General features: G+C 49.0%; 1 protein-coding gene across 1 annotated transcript in view; it reads left to right on the forward strand.

Annotated features, from left to right (window-relative positions):
* Nucleotides 1–2,833, forward strand: part of MEGF9 (multiple EGF-like-domains 9) — a 118,112-nt gene that overhangs the window by 107,590 nt on the left and 7,689 nt on the right. Inside the window, exon 4 of the mRNA XM_010007951.1 lies at nt 664–803. Within this exon, the coding sequence (XP_010006253.1) occupies nt 664–803 (140 nt within the window). The remainder of the gene's footprint in view (nt 1–663; nt 804–2,833) is intronic.

Consider the following 2,833-nt stretch of genomic DNA (forward strand, 5'->3'; position numbering starts at 1 on the left):
TGGGTTGGAGCTGACTGGGGAGAGGGGCTTAGTCCAGCTGGCTGTGGGGATGTCATGTGGAAAAGACAAACAGGATGATGGAGGAGCAGGGGAGGGAGTGCAGGTGGCTGGTACCTGCCTGGCTTGAAACCCAGGGGAACACCTGAACTCTGCACCAGCTCTGGGGGGTGGGTGGGCAGGCACTGCACAGGGAATTGTCTGCTCACCCCAAAATCTGGGAGGTGCTGCTCAATGCTGATGTGGAGAGGGGATGATTACTCATGTGGGTGCTAGTTCATCTTTCAGGTGCTTTGATCACTGGTGTCCCAGGGTCCTGCAGGAGGGACTGGTGCAAGTGCTTGATGAAGCTGGGACCAGGAGGGGCTGTTGGAGCGTCTGCAGGGGGCTGATGCATAGGGGTGGCTTTGGGCCAAGGCTTTCCAGAATGAGTGTTGATTTCTGGTGCCCAGCTGGAAGTGTTGTCAGGGCAACTGGTTTTGCTGAGACTCAGCCTTTCTTTTTTCCTCATCACTGGAAATTGTTTTGTGTCCCTTTTCCAGCAGGTGTTTCTGTGCAGAGTTCCCTGCTTTGGAGATAGAGTCCAAAGCACTGACCAGAGGTTTGTACTTGGGATGCCTCTCTCTCTGCACATCCACATTTCAGTGTTGGTCTCTCTCTGTGCAGCTCTGGGAAGTGCCAGTGTAAAGTTGGTGTCACAGGCCTGAAGTGTGACCAGTGCAGTGATGGATACTACAGGTTTAACAAAACCACCTGTGAGCCCTGCCAGTGCAACAACCACTCCAAAACCTGCCACAGCTTCACAGGTAACTCTCCTCTTGTGCAGACTTTACCTGTCTCCTCTGTCTCCAGTTTTTTGCCATCTTCATTCAGCAGACTTCTGCTCTCATTCTCTTCACCTGCGTTTTTATGCCTTGAGTACCCCAAATCTTTCCCTTAAGAGCAAAATGAAAATGTGGAGCAAGGTTTGAGCTGCTCCTCTTCTCAAGGAAGTCAATAAAGGCTGTGTTATTTAACCCAGGCTGCAGTGCAGAGCCTTTATTCTGCACTCTCTCTTGGAAATCAGTGCTCTATTGTTCTCTGCACTTACAGAAATACACAACACTGGCTGTTAAGGAGCTTTTGTTCAACTGCTGTTTACCTGGAAACACACACACTGCACTGGCGCTGACATAAAGTGACTGTTATTACCCCAGATAACGTGCTGGAAAGACCTGGCAGCAGCTAATTAATATTGCCCACTTTTTATAATTTTGCCTTGTTTGTTTTACTTAATCATTTCTTTGACTGTCTCTCACTCACACAGTGGAAATGTCAAAGCACCTGTGCTTGAACAGCTTATGGGAGGGCAGAGGGAAAAACTAATTGCTTTCCCATCTCCCCAGCAGGGAGAGATCCCGGAGGAGCAGTGTTAGGAGGCTGCCTGCACAACCCCCACTTTAGCACTTGAAGATCCAAATTCTCATGAAGATTTCCAGGCTGAAATGCAATTCTACTTATCCAGGAGCTTAGAAAGGGGCAATAATTTAAAAATATTGCGGTGTTTTTGTCCTAGCTGGCAGAGAGGCAGAGCTCATCAGATCTGGTGTTTCTGGGCAATTTCTGCACCAGTGTCTGCAGCAGAAGAGGCTGCAGTGCTGACTGTGCCCACCCATGCCCTGATCCTGGTCAGCAGAGGGGGTGTCTCTGTGGGTGTCAGGGGTACCAGCAGGCACCAGATCTGCACTTCCTGAGGATGAGTTATTTGCATTCATTCCTGTACTCAACTTTATCTCCTCATGTCCTACAAATGTGGAAGGATATAAGAGTGTACCTAAAGCTGTACGCACATCATCTGTGTTACTGATTTGGAGCTGGGTGTGTGGGTTTTGTGAAGGAGTAAGATAATCTGCTCTTCCTTTTTCTCCCTCAATCTTCTCCCCACTCTAGATTTAAAAAAAACCCACAACAACCCACAAGACCCAGTGCAGACCTTGCCTCGGGGAAGGGGCTGCTCAGGCAGTGCTGCTTGGGCCATCCAGTGCTGACCCTGGCACTGCAAAGAAAGACCCTCTTTTTGGCTAATGACCTATTGTTAATTTGACAAAAATCCCTTTTTCAAAATTTTCCTCCATCTGCTTTTATTTGCTGCTGGGGATGGGGGATCCCAACAAAACCAGAACAGAGAACAGTCAATTAAAAATTAGATCCAGCATCTAATAAGCGACGCGGCACACTCGGCCTGCTGCGGAGGCTGCACTTTGTGTGACCTCCCCAGCTCTACATCGACTCTGTGCAGTCTTTGTCAAATTTTCCCGTTTTTTTTTTCCCATTAGTGCTATACTTGGGGCTCCCTCTGCCGGCTCTGCCACCAGCTCCTCACAGCCTTGCTCCACATTGCTCTGGCAGGGAGGAATATGTAACATTCTTGGGCTGGAAATTGGGCAGCCTGAGCTCTCCAGGTGACAGGGCTTCCTTCTGCCCCATGTTCTGTCTGTGCCATGAGATTGGTTGCTGCTTCTCAGTTGTGCTGCTCTGAGGCCTGGTCCTTCCTGAGAGCATTATCAGGATGGGAAGTGCTATCAATTATTAAGGCTTTCCCCAGTGATACCTGATTACAAGCCCATGCCTGCTTGGCATGGCTGAGCAAATTGCTGACTCATTGGAAACACAGCCCTGTTGCAGGGTTGGTGCAGATAAATGTGAGTGATTTCTGCTGATGGTAAGGACATTGGTTCTGAAATGACCAAGACTGTACAGAAGATGCAGGTGGGAATCCAGATTTATATCACCATTAACACCTGCAGAGCACAGCTCAAAACACCCTTGGTTTTGATGGGGCAAACTGACCTTCCAC

This window comes from Chaetura pelagica, unplaced genomic scaffold, assembly GCF_000747805.2.
Source record: "Chaetura pelagica isolate M959 unplaced genomic scaffold, ChaPel_1.0 scaffold361, whole genome shotgun sequence".
NCBI lineage: Eukaryota > Metazoa > Chordata > Aves > Apodiformes > Apodidae > Chaetura > Chaetura pelagica.